The sequence below is a fragment of the Salvelinus alpinus genome, chromosome 26 (assembly GCF_045679555.1).
Source record: "Salvelinus alpinus chromosome 26, SLU_Salpinus.1, whole genome shotgun sequence".
NCBI classification, from domain to species: Eukaryota; Metazoa; Chordata; class Actinopteri; order Salmoniformes; family Salmonidae; genus Salvelinus; species Salvelinus alpinus.
The window spans coordinates 13023854-13043168 of NC_092111.1; the positions used below are offsets into that span (position 1 = coordinate 13023854).

The 19315-nt window shown below is 42.9% G+C and overlaps 1 protein-coding gene across 1 annotated transcript in view; it reads right to left on the reverse strand.

The window, feature by feature from the left end:
* Nucleotides 1-476: 476 nt before the first annotated feature.
* The window catches only part of LOC139554768 (small conductance calcium-activated potassium channel protein 2-like), a 31372-nt gene continuing 12533 nt past the window's right edge, over nucleotides 477-19315 (reverse strand). The window contains exons 4-9 of the mRNA XM_071367894.1: nucleotides 18935-19056; nucleotides 13101-13242; nucleotides 2333-2443; nucleotides 1967-2094; nucleotides 1660-1729; nucleotides 477-1511 (exon numbers count right to left, since the gene is read on the reverse strand). Coding sequence (XP_071223995.1) covers nucleotides 1287-1511; nucleotides 1660-1729; nucleotides 1967-2094; nucleotides 2333-2443; nucleotides 13101-13242; nucleotides 18935-19056 — 798 coding nt within the window. The 3' untranslated portion in view covers nucleotides 477-1286. The remainder of the gene's footprint in view (nucleotides 1512-1659; nucleotides 1730-1966; nucleotides 2095-2332; nucleotides 2444-13100; nucleotides 13243-18934; nucleotides 19057-19315) is intronic.

Consider the following 19315-nt stretch of genomic DNA (forward strand, 5'->3'; position numbering starts at 1 on the left):
ATAATTATAACGCCATTCTCAAGACGAACTTTTCAAGAAAAGTTAGACATTGTAAGGAGAGGTCGCCCGACGCCGACGCTACAAAGCCTGTCACAGGCGGGAAAGGGGTTCGTTCGCCACTTTCAAAGTTCCAACTACGAGCGCTATCAATGGCTCACAGGCTCCGAGAAGCACTGCAAACTGTACTGCTGGGAATGCCTATTATTTGCAAGTGATCGATTTGGTGTTTGGAGCCACACTGGCTTTGCAAACTTGAGTTGTCTAACCACGGCAGCAACGAGACACCAAAGTACGGCTGGGCACTTACAAGCAATGGTGCTTTTGAAAACTTTTGGGGACACCCGAGTGGATCTACAGCTCAACGAACAAGCGCGCAGGGCAACGGAGCTGCACAATGAAAAGGTGAAGGGAAATATTGAAAAGACTCATTGATTGATTGTGTCATGTTTTTGGGTAAACACTGTTTTAAAAAAATGTCAATTTTTGTCAATTTCAAGGTGACGCAACGCCTGGTTATACTGCGTTTCTGTCTAAATGTATAGTGTCTAGAGCCATGGCATCATAATGATGGTAATAAGAGGTGGATTAATTCGGGTGGGACTGTGTAGGACCTCACTGAAGGCCCCAGGCCCACGGCACGCCACTGCAATGCAGTGTAGCCCAAAGATATTGCTTTTGATGTGTTGGATTTGATAGTAGCACGTGTGAGGGGGGATTATTACATGTTTTACTCAGTGAATGTTATTTTTGCACACATATAGCCTTGTGCCTGTTTGTTTCATTCTATTTCTACTTAAGATGTTTTTTTCCCCCAAGTGAAAAATGTAGATGTGTGTTTGTGGTCACAAGCGTTCTGTTATAAAGGCTGTCATGGCTAACTGCAATATTAGTGTGTTGTTTTTTGAGTGTAATCTGCAGTAAAGTCTAGGCAACAAATAACATTGGATTGCTGTCTTTACATTTGTTTAGTTGTTAGGTTCACATTAACCACTATTTTACACACAGAGACCGATCATTTAGATCATATTCTTTGTTTAATTAGTTAAAACCTGCATTTTAACATTTTTTTTTTACATGTTTCAGTGCAAAACAAAAGCGTTACCAATTTGTGCCCTCACCAGTTTGCATCCCTGATGTAGCCTTATTTCCTGCCTAAAATTAATCTAATTTCATTCTAGCCTGACCTAAATCCCATAATTATTCTGATCCCAACTGTTCCACATCACTCTCTACCTCTTCCCGTGATGATGCACAACCCATACCTGCCATCTGTCTTGCTATCTTACCTATCCTGCCCTCCCATTCTCCATGTCTGCCTGCTCTTCCCTCTCCCTTAGCAGGTGGCGGATGGAAGAGTTCTGTGTGGAGAGGGTGCTGGAGAGGAGGGGTATCAGAGTCCTGAAGCCTTCTCTCAGCTCCTCCACATTCTGCTGCAGACTGTTTATGTGTGTTTCCAGGTCCCCTCGTAATCCACTCACCTCTGACAGCATGTCATACATCAGATCCTGCATCTACATGGGAAAGAGGTGCAGAGTGGTCCAAGAATGAAGGGACAATGAGAAGATTTAGAAAGTTGATTGCTACTTTCTCTAGAATATTGGTCATATTTGGTTGATGCAACAGTAGCGGGTGAACCTATGGGGTGACTGCCCGTCTCACCTTGCAGAGATCCACAAGCGTGTTGGCCTGGTCAGCCAACTTTCTCCTCTCCATCTTCACATCACGCAGCCTGGGGAGAAGATATTTAACATTCGGAAATGATCATAGGACACGTACAACAAATTGAAAATACAATTCATGATGACCAGAGAATGACCATTTCTATATTACAGTTAGGGTTTCACAAGTTCTAGAGTTGTAACACCTGGGCATGTGATGTAATGTGTGACCTTATCGATATATTAAGGGGAATATCTAAGCTGATTGGTGGGTTACTTGGGGAAGTGTGTTCTGATTGGTGCCTTACTGGTGGATGGCGAGTAGCAGCTTCCTCTGGTGCATGCGTACTCTGCAGTGGTCTCTCTTCCTGGCAAGCTTGGTGTGTTTGTAGATCATCCAAGTCTCTCTCAGTACATTTGCAGCAGCAATTTTTATCTGGAAGAGAACAATTGTTTCCTCGTCCAACACTCAGTTTTCTATTGCTGCGTCCCAAATGGCTCCATATTCCCTACGTAGTGTATTACTTTAGATCGGTGCACTATTATATAGGGAACAGGGTGCCATGATTCATACAACTACAGGCCACCATTGACTGTATCTCACATCACATGTTAAGTCAAGGTTCCAAAGACCACTATTGAATACATTCACATGTTAAATCAGGTGAGTTTACCCCTTTTGTAAAGTGGGAGTCCATCATGAAGTTGTGGACATGTTTCTCTGCCCTAGTCAGCTCCAGTTTCCTGGCAACCACGGCAACCACCAGCACTGTGCAACCAGCCCCCTGTGTATGTGTGTTTGTGCACGTGTGTGAAAGAGAAATAAACAAAGGTTAAAGGCCCAGTGCAGTCAAATATATTTCCATATTAGGAGGTTGGAATAAAACTGAAATTATGATACTGCCCTCACTGGAGTAACACATTTTCTCTGGACCTCTGCAAGGTCTATGCGGCTGCATGCCTATTGAATCGATGATAGGCTTTCTGTGGTGCCAGGGCATGTATAGCATTGCTTTAGCTCATTGCTAAATGTTTATTGGTCGGCCTATTTGGTCATAATTTTCTCATGTTGAGCCTAACATTTCACAAAGCTATATATGGCGTCGCAATGCTGCCATTTTAGACTGCTGGCTGGTGGCAATAATGTAATTATTTATTCAGTAATTCAAGTTGTAAATTCAATATATTTTCGATGCAACAGTATACTAATCAGCTACCAATTCATTTTTTTTTTTTTAAATATACACCTACTGTCCTGTATAGGCTACCTGAACCTGCATGATATACAGTTATTGTGCGTAAAACCAGTCTTAATGCCAAATAATAGTCAATCCACCTTCAAAACACTAGTTTACTAGGGATTGTTTAATTCTGCAGTGTAATAGCTATACCTATATACTGTATTTAGCGTCTGTTTATAAACTTTTTATAAGAATTACACATCAAATAGCCTAACAATGAGGAAAAAATTGCCCTGCACACAATTTAAACTTAGTCTTGAATGAGGCACGCCAAGATATATCAGACATAAGGGACTGTTGATATTGCAATCACACAACTCAACGCCGGTTCACCAGTATAAACAAAATCGCGAAACGCTTATTTTGTTCAAGCCCTCAAAAACCGCTCAAGATGATAATCTGTTTGTATATATCAATTTATTGGCTGTCCAGTATCCAGATGATCTGTCCCCAGAGCTTCCTATACAGTTATTCTCTTTCCGTAACGTGTTGAGGCCGGCAATTACGGAGAATGAGAGACTAAATTAAATATTTTGCAGAACTGCTGTATTTGAAGCGACACTTGCTTTCTGCACAGTCCCTAATGTTGTTACGGCAATCAAGCTGTTATACCATCCCTGTAACTGTCGCTTCTAAACTAGAACTCTTAAAGAACTACCTAAGAAGCATTATGCTCTCGGTCTGACATGCGCTTTTGAATCAGAGTAAGCTCCCCTAACATGCTGACCAGACCGGACACGTCGCGTGCGCGAGCGTCGCAAAATAAATTTAGAAATCCATGTTATTCAATTATTGCACCCACACTGCTTGCGCGCGCCAACGAGCGTCTGCGACACCAAGGGCTAAAATAGATTTCTGACGCAGATCGCGCTGCAAGTCCTGCCTCTCCCATCTCCTCATTGGTTTATAGAAGCAGGTACCCACGTGCCATCTCCTCATTGGTTATACCCACGTGGGTGATAGAAAGACGAACTGTTTTTTGGAAATTAAAAAGGTTTATGAATAACTTTTTGGAGGGTTACTGTCAAAATGATTTAAATAAAAAAGACTGATGACAGAGCTGTTTGAAAAGACCGCCTGAAATTTCAGGCTGCTTTGGTGGGATGGAGTTTTGGCCTGCCTGGTGAATTAGTTAATAGACCAATAAAAAAAGAGCTAGTTATCAGTTTTCCCCTCCCCTAAAAAGCTATTTTTGTTTATTTTTGACCATTTTAATTTAAAACAATCACAGTAAGGTACTTAATTGTGACACAGAAATTATTTGATATTGAGATAAAAACGGCTGCATTGGAAAAGAAGACTGTGCTAATGACCTCAATTACAGTGCTTTCAGAAAGTATTCACACCCCTTGATTTTTTTTCTCACATTTTGTTGTTACAGCCTAATTTTACTCCCCTTTTCTCCCCAATTTTCGTGGTATCCAATCGCTAGTAATTACTATCTTGTCTCATTGCTACAACTCCTGTACGGGCTCGGGAGAGACGAAGGTTGAAAGCCATGCGTCCTCCGAAGCACAACCCAACCCAACCTGCTTCTTAACACAGCGCGCCTCCAACCCGGAAGCCAGCCGCACCAATGTGTCGGAGGAAACACCGTGCACCTGGCCCCCTTGGTTAGCGCGCACTGCGCCCGGCCCGCCACAGGAGTCGCTGGAGCGCGATGAGACAAGGATATCCCTACCGGCCAAACCCTCCCTAACCCGGACGACGCTAGGCCAATTGTGCGTCGCCCCACGGACCTCCCGGTCGCGGCCGGCTGCGACAGAGCCTGGGCGCGAACCCAGAGACTCTGGTGGCGCAGCTGGCGCTGCGATTCAGTGCCCTAGACCACTGCGCCACCCGGGAGGCACAGCCCGAATTTTAAATGAAATAAATTGACATTTTGTATCACTGGCCTACACACAATACCCCATAATGTCAAAGTGGAATTATGTTTTTAGAAAGGTTTAAAAAGTAATACAAAATGAAAAGCTTTAATGTCTTGAGTCAACTTTGTTATGGCAAACCTAAATAAGTTCAGGAGTAAAAATGTGCTCATAGTGTTTTAATGACTACCTCATCTCTACCCCACACATACAAATATCTGTAAGGTCACTGAGTCGAGCAGTGAATTTCAAACACAGATTCAACCACAAAGACCAGGGAGGTTTTCCAGTGCTTCGCAAAGAAGGACACCTATTAGTAGATGGGTAAAAAAGACAAAAGCAGACATTAAATATCGCTTTGAGCATGGTGAAATTATTAAATAAACTTTTGATGGTGTATCAATACACCCAGTCACTACAAAAATACTTCCTAACTCAATTGCCGGAGAGGAAGGAAACCGCTTAGGGATTTCACCATGAGGCCAATGGTGACTTTAAAACAGTTATAGAGGATGGATCAACAACATTGTACTTACTCCACAATACTAACCTAAATGACAGCATTAAAAGGAAGCCTGTACAGAATAAAAAATATTCCAAAACATGCATCCTGTTTGCAATAAGGCACTAAAGTAAAACAGCAAAATATGTGGCAAAGAAATGAACTTTATGTCCTGAATCCAAAGTGTTATGTTTGGGGCAAATCGAACACAATACATCACTGAGTACCACTCTTCATATTTTCAAGCATGGTGGTGGCTGTATCATGTTATGGGTATGGTTGTCATCGGCAAGGACTAGGGAGTTTTTTTTAGGATAAAAATAAACGGAATAGAGCTAAGCAAAGGCAAAATCGTAGAGGGAAACCTGATTCAGTCTGCTTTCCAACAGACACTGGGAGACAGATGCACCTTTCAGCAGGACAATAACCTAAAACACATGGCCAAATATACACTGGAGTTGCATACCAATACAACATTGAATGTTCCTGAGTGGCCTAATTACAGGTTTGACTAAAATCGGCTTGACAATCTATGGCAAGACTTGAAAATGGCATCTAGCGATGATCAACAACCAACTTGGCCAGTGGCGACCTGTCATTCAGGGTACACCTGTTTAGCTACAGGTTTGTTGCCTGTTTTGCATGTTATATTGGCATTCATTTGTGCCACATGTCAGTTTGAAAACAATGTAAAAACACATTTATTGAGTGAATAAAGTCGCATACAAACATGGTTTCTTACTTGCTTTCTTGAGTAAGGCAGTTCCAAAATGCAGGTTTTTCAGCCTAGCTCTCTGTGGTGGAGGGGCAGCCAGTGGAAAATAGGCGTTGGTAATCTTCTTTAGTTGTGCCGTGATTGGCTCAGTGTTTGGTAACTCATGGGGACACTACGTCACTGCAGAATCTACAGGGAGAGCTTGGCAGTTCAAGCCTCCTTGGGTGCTGCCATAGAAGTGTCTATCCAAGAACGCTAAAGGTTGTTGGCCACAGATAAAATTATGCAAAATCACGTTATGTCTACCGTAGCTTTGGACTGATCATATCAATCATCATGAATCACGTTGACAATCTCCTGGCAAATCTTTTTCAATCCTTGTCATATGAAGAGACATTTTTAAACGTATCGGTGCTCAACTGCCATTGGACATAAACATTACACAACAATCATTATTTTGCTTCCCCTGCCTGCTATTCGGTTGAGAGGGTGTGTGGTCTGGGTTTTAAGGGTCTCTTTACCAAGCTTAAAAGGATAAACATTCACACGCAACACCATGGGCCAGAAAAGGTTGAATCCATTGGCCATGCTGTCAATCCAGCATGACTTCTGCCGCGTTCAAAACAACTGGAAACTCGGAACTAGGAAATCTCAGACTTATGAGTTTAAGATAACTGGGACTCTGAAAAAAACTAGCTCTGACTGGGAAAATACATTTTCAACGGTCATCCAACTCGGAATTCCAATTCTGGAACTCGGACCTCTTTCTAGTAAGATCACTGACGTCATGATTCAACCTTGTTTTTTTGCAGAGTTCCCAGTTGTCTTGAAAGCACAATAAATCCAGAGAATGACAGATTTTGATGACAAAATTTGCCCACAAGAAGGACCGCCGTGCCACCTTCCTGTTCAATTGAGCACACCACAACAATGGTGAGTCCAAAAATTTATTGTATGCTGCTGCATAAACAATGTAATATGCCAGAGAGATATGTATACTGTAGCTAAGAAAGTAATACTAAGTGTGTGTTGTGTAGTAAGCTGTTATTAGTCGATGTGCCTCACCCTAATAATTTGGTCCCTTTCCTTATTTAATTGTTTTGCTTACTTTGTGTATTATAATTAGCTCGTGCTTTTCTTGACGAGGAGGAGATAGTATATAATGTTGTTGGGTCTGTAACCATGTTTCCCATTCAAATACTTGTTTTCAACAAAAAGTTCAGTAATAGACCCATGTAATTCCATTGCAAGGGTTGTTTTGTTTGCACAATGCGCTGTCTGTGCATCGGTATATTGTATATAAAAGTGGATCCTCATGATTGTATTTTCCTTATCAACTTACACAAATCCACAAGGAGTCAGTAGTAACCACATTTGTTTAACTTCTTAGAACTAGGGGCTGACATGTTCACTTTTGGATGAATTGTTGCCCAAATTAAACGGCCTCGTTGTCACACCCTGGCCTTTGTTATATATATTTTCTTGATTAGTTTAGTTAGGTCAGGGTGTGACATGGGGGAGGTTTGTGTGTTTTGTCTAGTTTAGGGTGTGTGTATTGTTTAGGGGGTTTTGTAGTATGTATGGGGTTGTGTTCAGTGTAGGTGTTTAGAAAAGTCTATGGTTGCCTGATTTGGTTCTCAATCAGAGACAGCTGGTTATTGTTGTCTCTGATTGGGATCCATATTTAAGGCAGCCATAGGCTTTAGGTGTTTGTGGGTAATTGTCTATGTGTAGTGTTTGTGTCAGCACTATTGGTTGATATAGCTTCACGGTCGTAAGTTTGTTATTTTGTTAGTTGTGTCTAGTGTTTGTTTCGTGTGGTTTTCTCTCTTCTAATAAAAGAAGATGTATTTTGCACACGCCGCGCCTTGGTCCTCTCTCTCACCCATAGACGATCGTGACAGAATAACCCACCCGAATCGGACCAAGCGGCGTGTCAAGCGGCAACAGGACCCACTTACACAGGATTTCTGGACATGGGAGGACGAATTGGATGGTAAGGGACCTTGGGCACAACTGGGAGAATATCGCCTCCCTCGTGAAGAGCTGGAGGCAGCTAAAGCCGAGAGGAGGCGATATGAGGAGGCAGCACGGAGGCAAGGCTGGAAGCCCGCGAGTACAACCCAAAAATGTCTTGGGGGGGGGGGCTTAAAGGGAGTGTGGCGAAGTCAGGTAGGAGACCTGCGCATACTCCCTGTACTTACCGTGGAGAGCGAGAGTACGGGCAGACACCGTGTTACGCAGTAGAGCGCATGGTGTCTCCTGTACGTGTTCATAGCCCGGTGCGGGTTATTCCACCTCCCCGCACTGGTAGGGCTAAATTGAGTATTGAGCCGGATGTCATGAAGCCGGCCCAACGCATCTGGCCACCAGTGCGTCTCCTCGGGCCGGCTTACATGGCACCAGCCTTACGCATGGTGTCCCCGGTTCGCCTACATAGCCCGGTGCGGGTTATTCCACCTCCCCGCACTGGTCGGGCGACGGGGAGCATACAACCAGGTAAGGTTGGGCAGGCTCAGTGCTCAACGGAGCCAGTACGCCTGCACGGTCCGGTATTTCCGGCGCCACCTCCCCGCCCCAGCCCAGTTCCACCAGTGCCTACACCACGCACCAGGCTTCCAGCGTGTCTCCAGAGCCCTGTTCCTCCTCCACGCACTCGCCCTATGGTGCGTGTCTCCAGCCCGGTACCACCAATTCCGGCACCACGCACCAAGCCTCCTGTGCGTCTCCAGAGTCCTGTGCATCCTGTTGCTGCTCCCCGCACTAGCCCTGAGATGCGTGTCTCCAACCCGGTACCACCAGTTCCGGCACCACGCACTAGGCCTAATGTGCGTCTCCAGAGCCCTGTACGCACTGATCTTTCTCCCCGCACTCGCCCTGAGGTGCGTGCCCTCAGCCCGGTACCACCAGTCCCGGTACCACGCACCAGGCCTATAGTGCGCCTCGAGAACTCAGTGTGCTCTGTTCCTGCTCCCTGCACTAGCCCTGAGATGCGTGTCCCCAGCCCGGTACCACCAGTTCCGGCACCACGCACTAGGCCTAATGTGCGTCTCCAGGGTCCAGTATGCCCTGTTCCTTCTCCCCGCACTAGCCTTCAGGTGCGTGTCCCCAGCCCGGTACCACCAGTTCCGGCACCACGCACCAGGCCTACAGTGCGCCTCAGCCGGCCAGAGCTGCCCGTCTGCCAAGCACCGTCAGAGCTGCCCGTCTGCCAAGCACCGTCAGAGCCGCCCGTCTGCCAAGCACCGTCTGAGCCGCCCGTCTGCCAAGCACCGTCAGAGCCACCCGTCTGCCAAGCACCGTCTGAGCCGCCCGTCTGTCCCGAGCCGTCAGAGCCGCCCGTCTGTCCCGAGCCGTCAGAGCCGCCCGTCTGTCCCGAGCCGTCAGAGCCGCCCGTCTGTCCCGAGCCGTCAGAGCCGCCCGTCTGTCCCGAGCCGTCAGAGCCGTCCGCCAGACAGGATCAGCCCGAGCCGTCCGCCAGACAGGATCAGCCCGAGCCGTCCGCCAGACAGGATCAGCCCGAGCCGTCCGCCAGACAGGATCAGCCCGAGCCGTCCGCCAGACAGGATCAGCCCGAGCCGCCAGCCAGCCATGAGCAGCCCGAGCCGCCAGCCAGCCATGAGCAGCCAGAGCCGCCAGCCAGCCATGAGCAGCCAGAGTCGCCAGCCAGCCATGAGCAGCCAGAGTCGCCAGCCAGCCATGAGCAGCCAGAGTCGCCAGCCAGCCATGAGCAGCCAGAGTCGCCAGCCAGCCATGAGCAGCCAGAGTCGCCAGCCAGCCATGAGCAGCCAGAGTCGCCAGCCAGCCATGAGCAGCCAGAGTCGCCAGCCAGCCATGAGCAGCCAGAGTCGCCAGCCAGCCATGAGCAGCCAGAGTCGCCAGCCAGCCATGAGCAGCCAGAGTCGCCAGCCAGCCATGAGCTGCCCCTCAGTCCGGAGCTGCCCCTCAGTCCGGAGCTGCCCCTCAGTCCGGAGCTGCCCCTCAGTCCGGAGCTGCCCTATGAGATGGTATTCAGTCCGGGACTCGCCGTTCCAGAGGCGCCACCAAAGCGGGTAGTGACGATGGTGGAGGGGGGTCCACGTCCCGCACCCGAGCCGCCACCATAGGAAGGCCCACCCGGACCCTCCCCTTCTGTGTCAGGTTTTGCGGCCGGAGTCCGCACCTTTGGGGGGGGGGTACTGTCACACCCTGGCCTTTGTTATATATATTTTCTTGATTAGTTTAGTTAGGTCAGGGTGTGACATGGGGGATGTTTGTGTGTTTTGTCTAGTTTAGGGTGTGTGTATTGTTTAGGGGGTTTTGTAGTATGTATGGGGTTGTGTTCAGTGTAGGTGTTTAGAAAAGTCTATGGTTGCCTGATTTGGTTCTCAATCAGAGACAGCTGGTTATTGTTGTCTCTGATTGGGAGCCATATTTAAGGCAGCCATAGGCTTTAGGTGTTTGTGGGTAATTGTCTATGTGTAGTGTTTGTGTCAGCACTATTGGTTGATATAGCTTCACGGTCGTCAGTTTGTTATTTTGTTAGTTGTGTCTAGTGTTTGTTTCGTGTGGTTTTCTCTCTTCTAATAAAAGAAGATGTATTTTGCACACGCCGCGCCTTGGTCCTCTCTCTCACCCATAGACGATCGTGACACTCATACTCTGTCCTAGATCATATGATATGCATATTATTATTACTATTGGATAGAAAACACTCTGAAGTTTTAAAACTGTTTGAATTATATCTGTGAGTAAAACAGAACTCATATGGCAGGCAAAGTTCCAAACAGGAAGTGAAAATTCTGAAATGGGTCGCTGTGAAAGGCATCGCCTATTCAATTCTCCTATATTTATGGATCTGTATGCACTTCATACGCCTTCCACTAGATGTCAACAGGCAGTAGAACGTGGAATGAAGCATATAGCTTCATGTGGGACCGGATGAGAGCCTTTGGAGTGCGTGGTCAGGCAGATTTCCAGTTCTTGGCCACGTGCAGAGGGAATGTGATGTCTTTGTCTGCACTGCGTTACATAGACATGAAGAAATGCTCCGTTTGGGACGTTATTGGATATATATGAGAAAGACATCCTGAAGATTGATTCTCAACTGAGTTTGACCAGTTTATTCTATTTGTAATATCACTTTTTGAAGTTTTCGTTCATTCGCGTAAAGTTCTCTGGACAAGTGAACGACACATGCTAGCCAAAGTTGCTAATTCGACAGAGGTAATGGACATTATAAAACAAAAAAACGATTTATTGTGGAACTAGGATTCCTGGCACTGCATTCTGATGAAAGTTCATCAAAGGTAAGGGAATATTTATGATGTTATTTCGTATTTCTGTTGACTCTGTTGACTCCAACATGGCGGAGAATGGCTGAGCGCTGTCTCAGATTATTGCATGCTGTGCTTTTTACTAAAGTTATTTTTTTAAATCTAACACAGCGATTGCATTAAGAACCAGTGTATCTTTAATTATATGTTAAACATGTATCTTTCATCAAAGTTTATGAGGAGTATTTCTGTATTTCACGTTGCTATCTGTAATTACTTTCGCTATTTTGGAGCCATTTCTGAACATGGCGCCAATGTAAAACCACGATTTCTGGCTATAAATATGCACATAATCGAACAAAACATAAATGTATTGTATAACATGATGTCATAAGACTGTCATCTGATGAAGTTGTTCAAAGGTTAGTGATTAATTCTATCTCTATTTGTGGGTTTTGTGAAAGCTATCTTTTCTGTGAAAAAATGGCGGTGTGTTTTTGGATATTGTGGCGAGCTAACATAAATATATGTTGTGTTTTCGCTATAAAACATTTTAAAAATCGGACATGTTGGCTGGATTCACAAGATGTTTATCTTTAATTATGTGTACAACATGTATTTTTTATCAAAGTTTTATGATGAGTATTTCTGTATTTCACGTTGCTCTCTGTAATTATTCTGGCTGTTTTGGAGCCATTTCTGAACATGGCGCCAATGTAAAACCACGATTTCTGGCTATAAATATGCACATTTTCGAACAAAACATAAATGTATTGTATAACATGATGTCATACGACTGTCATCTGATGAAGTTGTTCAAAGGTTAGTGATTAATTTTATCTCTATTTGTGGGTTTTGTGAAAGCTATCTTTGCGGTGAAAAAATGGCTGTTTTTTTGGGGATATGGTGGAGAGCTAACATAAATATATGTTGTGTTTTCGCTGTAAAACATTTTAAAAATCGGACATGTTGGCTGGATTCACAAGATGTTTATCTTTCATTTGCTGTATTGGACTTGTGATTTCATGAAATTATATGATATCCCTGTGGCGCTAGGCTAGGCTATTCTAGTCAGCGTTTCTGATGAGAATGATCCGGGATGGGGGGTCCGTAGAGGTTTTAAGCAAGTCAGGCATATCAGCTATGATTTTTTTTAAATCCAGTAAATGAGGCTGATTGAACTGCTTCGCTGTCAGACAAGGCTCCACTGATAGCAAGGTGGTAAGGATTCAGTGCATGGTGTTGAAGAAAAGCTCTGCTGTTGGGACAGCTTTATGTAGGCCCTAACAGTTTGTGGGCACCGTTTGTCACCGTTATAGTGCAATTCATGTATTGTTTAGTGTTGTGTTGTGTAGTGGCTTTGCTGGCATGCATAAAAACAAATGGGGGGGAGTGTGCCTCACCAAGATTGACATGCTAAAATCGCAACCGAACATGACAGAGCTTGAAGAATAAAAAAAAGTATAATTTGCAAATGTACAAGTGTGCAGAGCTCTTAAAGACTTACCCAAAGGTGATTCTATCATGTATTGACTCAGGGGTGTGAATACTTATGTAAATGAGATTTCTGTATTTAATTTTCAATAAATTTGCAAACATTTCTAAATTCCTTTTTCACTTTTTCATTATGGGGTATTGTGTGTAGATGGGTGAGATTAAAAAAAATATTTAATACATTTTGAATTCAGTCTGTAACATAACAAATGTGGAATAAGTCAATGGGTATGAATACTTTCTGAAGGCACTGTACCTGCCCATCCCTTTTTCTTCAATAAAAAAAGATGTAATTGAATTATTCCCACGCACCTGCAACAAGTCGACTCAGCTGTGCGAGAGCTTTTCCTATTTTGCAGAAACTGCTTACCATGATGCCAGTGAGTAGACAGATGCTGCGGCCACAGTAGGTGTGGGGAACAACATCCCCGTAACCAATGGACAAGAAGGTGACCGAGACCATCCACAGGGCCTCCATGTAGTTACTGCTCAGGTCCTTATAGTTGTGGTGTCTATAGGACAGGGGAGGGATGATGTCTTGTCCACTCATCATATTAACATTAACACTTAACAAATAAACTAGTTTCAGTCTAGGAGTATGATATTTGATTGTATTTGTTATATGATTGACAACTTATGATGGGCCCATCTTGTCAGACACAGCACAGATTGGTCCAAGTCATTATAGTCACCAAGGCCGGGATTCATTGAAAGGCGCGTTGCAGCATGGCCGCACTGTACTACCGACAATGCATCTTTTAAAGGTAATTTCCCAGACGTTTGCAGAGATTGCATTCACAGTAAACGTTGCGGATGTCGGCTGAAGTATAAATTACCTTTTAAAAGGTGCATTGTCTGTAGTGTAGTGTGCACTGCACCTTTGGAATCAGTGTTAATTTTGGCACTCTTTTTTTAGATTTAGTCAAATTTTTACTAAAATATCATTAAGTCAAATTTGTCATTTGAATAATGATTAAGTCTAGCTATTGTAAAATGACAAAAACAGTGGGCAATTTTTCAACTAAATGCCCTTTCATTGTAGTCATTAAAACCTCTTGACACTACAGGGGGTGCTGTTTCAACTTGGACATTTATCGTTCCCAAATTAAACTGCCTCGTACTCAATTCTTGCTCGTACAATATGCATATTATTATTACTATTGGATAGAAAACAATCTCTAGTTTCTAAAACCGTTTGAATTATGTCTGTGGGTGAACCAGAACTCTTTCTGCAGCGAAATTCATGACAGGAACTGCGAAGGTCTGAAAACTAGGCTCTGTTCTCAGATCAGTTTAAAGCTCTGTATGTATCCTATGGGTCGACATGAACTGCACCCGCCTTCCCCTGGATGTCAGTAACCAATGAGAAGTGGAATGGAGTTTCTACGTAGTTCTCAGAGCTTATAAAAGGCCAAGGAACGAGGGGATCTCTCTTTTCGTCGTTCGTCTTTGCGCAAAGCAAGACCTCAGGATGGCATTTTGAAACGCTCAGTTATCGGCCTTAGCTATATCCGTCTGTAATTTAATTCGATATAGGTGTTAGAAACATCATAACGAAGTTATTTTAAACCGAGTTATATCAGTTTATGCGAGTATATTGCTATTTTCGGAATTTCCTTAGTATTGCGTTTTGAGGATTTGGGCATGTTGTGGCCACATAGCTATTGTTAGCTGCTAATTCCGAAGTTGAAGATGACGTTTTACAACCAAGCAACGATTCTTTTGGACAAAGGACCACTTGCCCAAGATTCTGATGGAAGCTCGTCCAAAAGTAAGAGCTATTTATGATGTTATTCCGTATTTATGTGGAAAAATGTAAACGCATTTGTCCGCCATTATTGCGGCACTAGTCTGGCTGTAACGCACACTGTATGTCTAGTAACGTTAATTTTAAAAATCTAACTCAGCGGTTGCATTAATAACTAATGCATCTTTCATTTGCTGTCCAACCTGTATTTTTTAGTCAAGTTTACGATTATTTATTGATTAGATTAGGTGCCTTTCCAAGATGGGGCCGGCCAGAATGCATGACCTGTTGCCACTGATCACATTGTATAACCACGATTTGTGCTGCTAAATATGCACATTTTCGAACAAAACCTATATGCATTGTGTAATATGATGTTACAGGACTGTCATCTGACGAAGTATATCAAGGTTAGTCCAAAATTATATATCTTTTGCTGTATTGTTACGATCGCTAACCTGTGCTGCTGGTAAATTGCTTGTGTTTCTGGCTATTGTGCTAAGCTAATATAATGCTATATTGTGTTTTCGCTGTAAAACACTTAAAAAATCTGACATATTGGCTGGATTCACAAGATGTTGGGCTTTCATTTGCTGTACGCTGTGTATTTTTCAGAAATGTTTTAAGATGAGTAATTAGATATTTGACGTTGGTCTCTGTAATTATTCTGGCAGCTTCGGCACTATTTCAGATTGCAGCTGCAATGTAGAACTGTGATTTATACCTGAAATATGCACATTTTTCTAAAAAAACATATGCTATACAATAAATATGTTATCAGACTGTCATCTCATGAAGTTGTTTCTTGGTTAGTGGCTATTTATATCTTTATTTGGTCGAATTAGTGATGGCTACTGATGGAGTAAAAAACTGGTGGAGTAAAAAAAGTGGTGTCTTTTGCTAACGTGGTTAGCTAATAGATTTACATATTGTGTCTTCCCTGTAAAACATTTTAAAAATCAGAAATGATGGCTGGATTCACAAGATGTTTATCTTTCATCTGGTGTCTTGGACTTGTGATTTAATGATATTTAGATGCTAGTATTTACTTGTGACGCTATGCTAGGCTATGCTAGTCAGCTTTTTTACTGTGGGGGGTGCTCCCGGATCCGGGTTTGGGAGGAATTAGAGGTTAACCTATAGTAAACATGAATCACTGAATTCCATGTGCACAAACATACATAGCCTTGTCCTACTACTTTTTTTTCTTCCTACATAACAACCCATTCTCCCCAACAGCAGAAATATGAAAAAACATAAGAATGCACAATATATCGGTGAACATATCGAAATTGGCCAATATTAGCTAAAAATGCCAACATCAGTATCGGCCCGATGTCTAGTTTAACATGATGTTAAAAACCGATGTCAAAGCTGTCGTGCATACCTATATAACATACACAACACTTGCAACACAGCATCCCTAACCTAGCCCACAATGTCTGCTGTGTGGATCGAGCAGTCAACAAGTCGAGCAGTCATTTGAAAGAGTAAGAAAGCCAAGAAAATGGAATTCATTGCCCTTGACAATCAACCCTTCTCTGTCCTGGGTGATGTTGGCTTTCGCCGATTGGTCGAGCACCGTACCGGTGCCAAGTGCGCTATTTTTCAGATGTTGCCCTACCAGAGTTGCACAGTAATAGCGTCACTGCTATTAGCTTCACGACATACATACTATGGAATGCCGTTTGGGTCAGTAGCACTGTCAAAGCTGTACAAAAAAGTCTGCAAACACCAACAACGAACAATGTGTTTATAATACCGCGTTGGTAATAAAGCATAATTTGTTTGACCGCAACTTCTGGGGTAGCTAGCTTTAGCTTGGTACCTAGCTAGCACCAATACAACCAGCCTGAAAACAATGACCAGTACAAACTGCAGTCATTTTCATTATTCTTAGCAATGATTTAGGAATCTTTGTGAGTAAGTATTAGCTAGGTTGCCACTTGTTGTTCGCCTATTGAAATTGAACTTCAGTTCATGAAAATAAATAGCTAGCCTGCTACTTAACCCTGTTGCCCAAAGCTAACGTTAAAAGCAGCCTGCTAGCTTCATCTGGTTAGTGAGGCTCGACCGGACCGGGTTATGTGTTGTGAAGCTAGCCACAAAAAGGATTACGTACAATAGTGGAATTTGCGGTTTGCCTTCAAAATAAAAGTATGACATTGACAGTGATGCAAATAAATACAAATAGTAGAATTATGCCATACTTTTATTTTGAAGGCTAACCTCAGTCCACTATTGTGGCTAATCCATATTGTGGCTAGCTTCACATAGATGGGTCCGACCACCATTAATCAAATAAGAACTGGCTTATAAATTAGGGTTATTTTAGATGATGACGCCTACCTATACAGTTAGCTAGCTAACTATAGCTACTGAAACAGATCATGTCGTTTTGCTATGTTTTTGGGGAAGAACATTGTTTGCATCCGGGAGCTAGCTAGCTTTTTTTTATGACCAGCACTGTAGGTGCGCGAGACAATTTTACCAGCATCAGAGCATACGTATCGATGAATCGTTGTGACATATGAAATACGAGTGATAGTGTAATCAATGTGTAATAACTACGTAAAAAATGTATGGATGCATTAAATTATTATGTGACTTGCAGTCATATTCAGGTCATGATTGGTCAACAAGCTTATTTGGTGTATCGTTTTTGACACGCAAAAGCCCAAATGGCCTTCCATAGAAATCCTGGTTGAGAATGAAACGACTGAAGAAATGAACAACGAAACAGCACAGCAAGTAAGTGAAAGAAATAGGTTTTGATTATGTTTTACTGGTAATGGGGACATACGTAAATGCCAACAAAAAATGTTTGGGGTCAGTGGTGTGTGTGTGTGTGTGTGTGTGTGTAACCTTTACTTAACTAGGCAAGTCAGTTAAATAACAAATTCTTATTTACAATGACGGCCTACCCCGGCCAAACCCGGACAACGCTGGGCCAATTGTGCGCCGCCCTATGGGACTCTCACTGCCGGTTATGATAGAGCCTGGATTCGAACCAGGGACTGTAGTGACGCCTCTTGTACTGAGATACAGTGCCTTAGAACGCTGCATCCATGTCTGTGTGTGTTAACTATTTAAATGTACTAGAATATTTAAAAGACCGCAACAATTTTAAATATCGGTTATCGGTATAGTTTTGTTTTGCAAGGAAAATATTGGATATTGGTATCGGCCAAATATGTCATCTCGGTGCATCACTAATATTTTCCATAACCAAAAAGATTGTATTTTCAGCTGTTTGGCGCTGGTATACAAAAACAACACTGAAGAACGGGAAGCATAGAAATAGCGCACATAGAACAGATCTTCCGCTTCTTAGACTTGATTTCAATGAGAATGACAGATCTATAACTCAACATTTCTATGTGCATTTAGTCAGGTCGCCCAAAAGGATACATATCGCAGCTTTAACTCAAAATAAAGTTATTTACCAATTCAGAAATAGCGTAGTGGTAAGATACATTTTGTCAATAAATTGTTTGCTATCCCTTTTCCTTTCTTTCTGTGCCACCAAAATGTTTGCATATAGGCTACTGGTAATGTTCCCACAGCCAGGTTCAGTTGAAAAGCGTTGTTGAACATTGCAGATAGAAATTCCATGAATAGAGCCGACATAGAGTATGTCTTTCTATTGTGCTGATGCACAATAGAAAGAAAAATCCGTAGCACCAGTATTATGAGTCATGTCTTTTCAGCAGTAGAATCAAACTGTTTTTTCTGAGTAAAAGAGGGAGACTTGGCAACAGAATCTGTATATGAAATGCAGTGGAAAAAGTGGGATGGTTGAGAGAGACAGACTACTTTTCTATAGTCTACTAAAGAGAAAGGAAAACATAGCTTGACTGTTATTTTACAATTAAACTCAATGCAGCTATTGCTTTTGATTTCGTAAAGCAGCTTGTGTTTCTTAACCAGGCCAAGGCTTGCTAATTAGAAGGCTGGTGGTGAAGCAAGAGAGTCGCCTGCGCAATGTGTAGGCAGGCTATAATCGGAGGCCGAGCCAGAGCAGAGCCTGGCTGGCTGCCTGTCTGTCCACAGTGATTGCTTCCCTGTAGCTCACCACTGAAGTAGCCTGTGTTTGCTGGTTGAGTCCATCCCACTGCTGAACAGAACTGCACTGTGCATCTGTCCTGTTATTTGAGCTTATCACCGAAAAGCTCTCAATCTCTCCAAAATCTCTTGCCCAGTCCATTTAGTAGTCAGATTTTAGTCACAGAGATAATTTTGTCTCGTCTCATTTTATTCAACTGAAATTAAAAATAATTTATATTTATTCAGTCATCAATTGCCACTGAAAAATAGGTGTTTGACGAATATTGTAGAGTACTATTTTAGTTGACGAAATTAACACTGCTTTTAATGAATCCTGGCAAAAGTCTGATACCAATTTCCCTATTTTCCTCCTTCCTCTCTCTACTCCCTTTCCCTTCTTAGTCACTTACCTCTCACAGACATGTAGGCCCCAGGCAGCAACTAGCCACAGAGAGACGCTGAAGATCATCAACACAGTGCCAGGGTAGATGGTCATCAGGGTTTTGACCACAAAACGGCTGTTGAAGTGGATCTGGATACAAGTCAAAATAATAATAATATTAATATCCACAGTGGTAGGGTTAGGGGAAAATAATTACAAAAATATATATATACCCCTAAAAATATATTTAAAATAATATATTTATTAAAAAAAATATATATATGGGGGATTGGAAATGATGCAGACAATTACATTGATAGAAGTCACAATTTATTTGCAATATTAAAGCTGATCCACCCTTAGATAAAAAAATACTTACTACTTATGCAAGGGTTTTTCTTTATTTTTA